The 1157-nt window shown below is 61.0% G+C and overlaps 1 protein-coding gene across 1 annotated transcript in view; it reads left to right on the top strand.

Moving 5' to 3' along the window:
• Nucleotides 1–51: 51 nt before the first annotated feature.
• Nucleotides 52–1157, top strand: part of LOC107097305 (protein Wnt-7a-like) — an 8279-nt gene continuing 7173 nt past the window's right edge. Inside the window, exons 1-2 of the mRNA XM_015394404.1 lie at nucleotides 52–362; nucleotides 474–700. Of these exons, the coding sequence (XP_015249890.1) occupies nucleotides 292–362; nucleotides 474–700 (298 nt within the window). The 5' untranslated portion in view covers nucleotides 52–291. The remainder of the gene's footprint in view (nucleotides 363–473; nucleotides 701–1157) is intronic.

Below are 1157 nucleotides of genomic sequence, written 5' to 3'. Positions count from 1 at the left end.
CCAGAGATTTTTCTTCCCACCTCTCCGGAAGCTTCAGCCAGACCACCAGCTGAGGAAGAGGATGGAGGCACCTTCCTCACTCTGAAGCCGCCCTGATAGAAAATGTGAACCGAGGCAGACTGAGACCCAGACGCACGCGGACGTCCAACTGGATCGCAGCGCGCGGCCGGAACCAGCTGTCCTAATGCCCCCCTCCCCCCGCAGGCTCCCACCTGACTCCGGGGCGGGCCTGCTGCCACTCACCCTAACCCCGCAGAACCGGGAGGAGAACCGAAGGAGGACGGAGCCAGCATGAGCAGGACGGGCCGGCGCTGCGCTCTGCAGGTGTTCCTCTGCCTCGGGCTGGTTTACCTGAAGATCGGGTGAGTTCTGGAGGGGTTCTGGGGCCAGCGGGTTGGGCACCTTGGTTCCACCTGCAGCTGAAGGCACCAGTTCGGTTCTGGTTTCCAGTCAGAACTTTTCTCTCATCGCAGGGGGCTGTGGCCGGTGGTCGCTCTGGGAGCCAGCATCATCTGTAACAACATCCCGGGCCTGGCCCCCCGGCAGCGGACCATCTGCCAGAGCAGACCCGACGCCATCATCGCGGTCGGAGAGGGGGTCCAAATGGGCCTCAGCGAGTGCCAGTTCCAGTTCCGCTACAGCCGCTGGAACTGTTCGGCGCTGGGGGAGAGGACGGTGTTCGGGAAGGAGCTCAGAGTGGGTAGGTCCCCAGAAAGTACGGACCGGACCGGACCGGGACCAGGACGGACCGAAACCGGACCGGACCGGGACCGGGAAGCGCGTCAGCTACTGAGCAGAACCAGAACCATCTCCAGGTCATTTTGGATCAGACCTGGAGGAGGTCCAGCTCTGCTCCACCAGGAGTTATCTCCAAAGCAGCTCTGAGATTTATGGGCTGGAACCGTCTCCATGTGCATGCCTCTCAGACTCACCTCTGCAGAACAGCAGCTGACAGAACCTTCCTCTGATCCAGAACCTTCCTCTGGTCCAGAACCTTCCTCTGGTCCAGAACCTTCCTCTGATCCAGAACCTTCCTCTGGTCCAGAACCTTCCTCTGGTCCAGAACCTTCCTCTGATCCAGAACCTTCCTACTGGTCCAGAACCTTCCTCTGGTCCAGGACCTCCCTCTGATCCAGAACCTTCCTCTGGTCCAGAAC

The sequence above is a fragment of the Cyprinodon variegatus genome, unplaced genomic scaffold (assembly GCF_000732505.1).
Source record: "Cyprinodon variegatus isolate N-32 unplaced genomic scaffold, C_variegatus-1.0 Scaffold683, whole genome shotgun sequence".
Lineage (NCBI taxonomy): Eukaryota > Metazoa > Chordata > Actinopteri > Cyprinodontiformes > Cyprinodontidae > Cyprinodon > Cyprinodon variegatus.
This window is presented reverse-complemented; position numbering and strand designations above follow the sequence as displayed.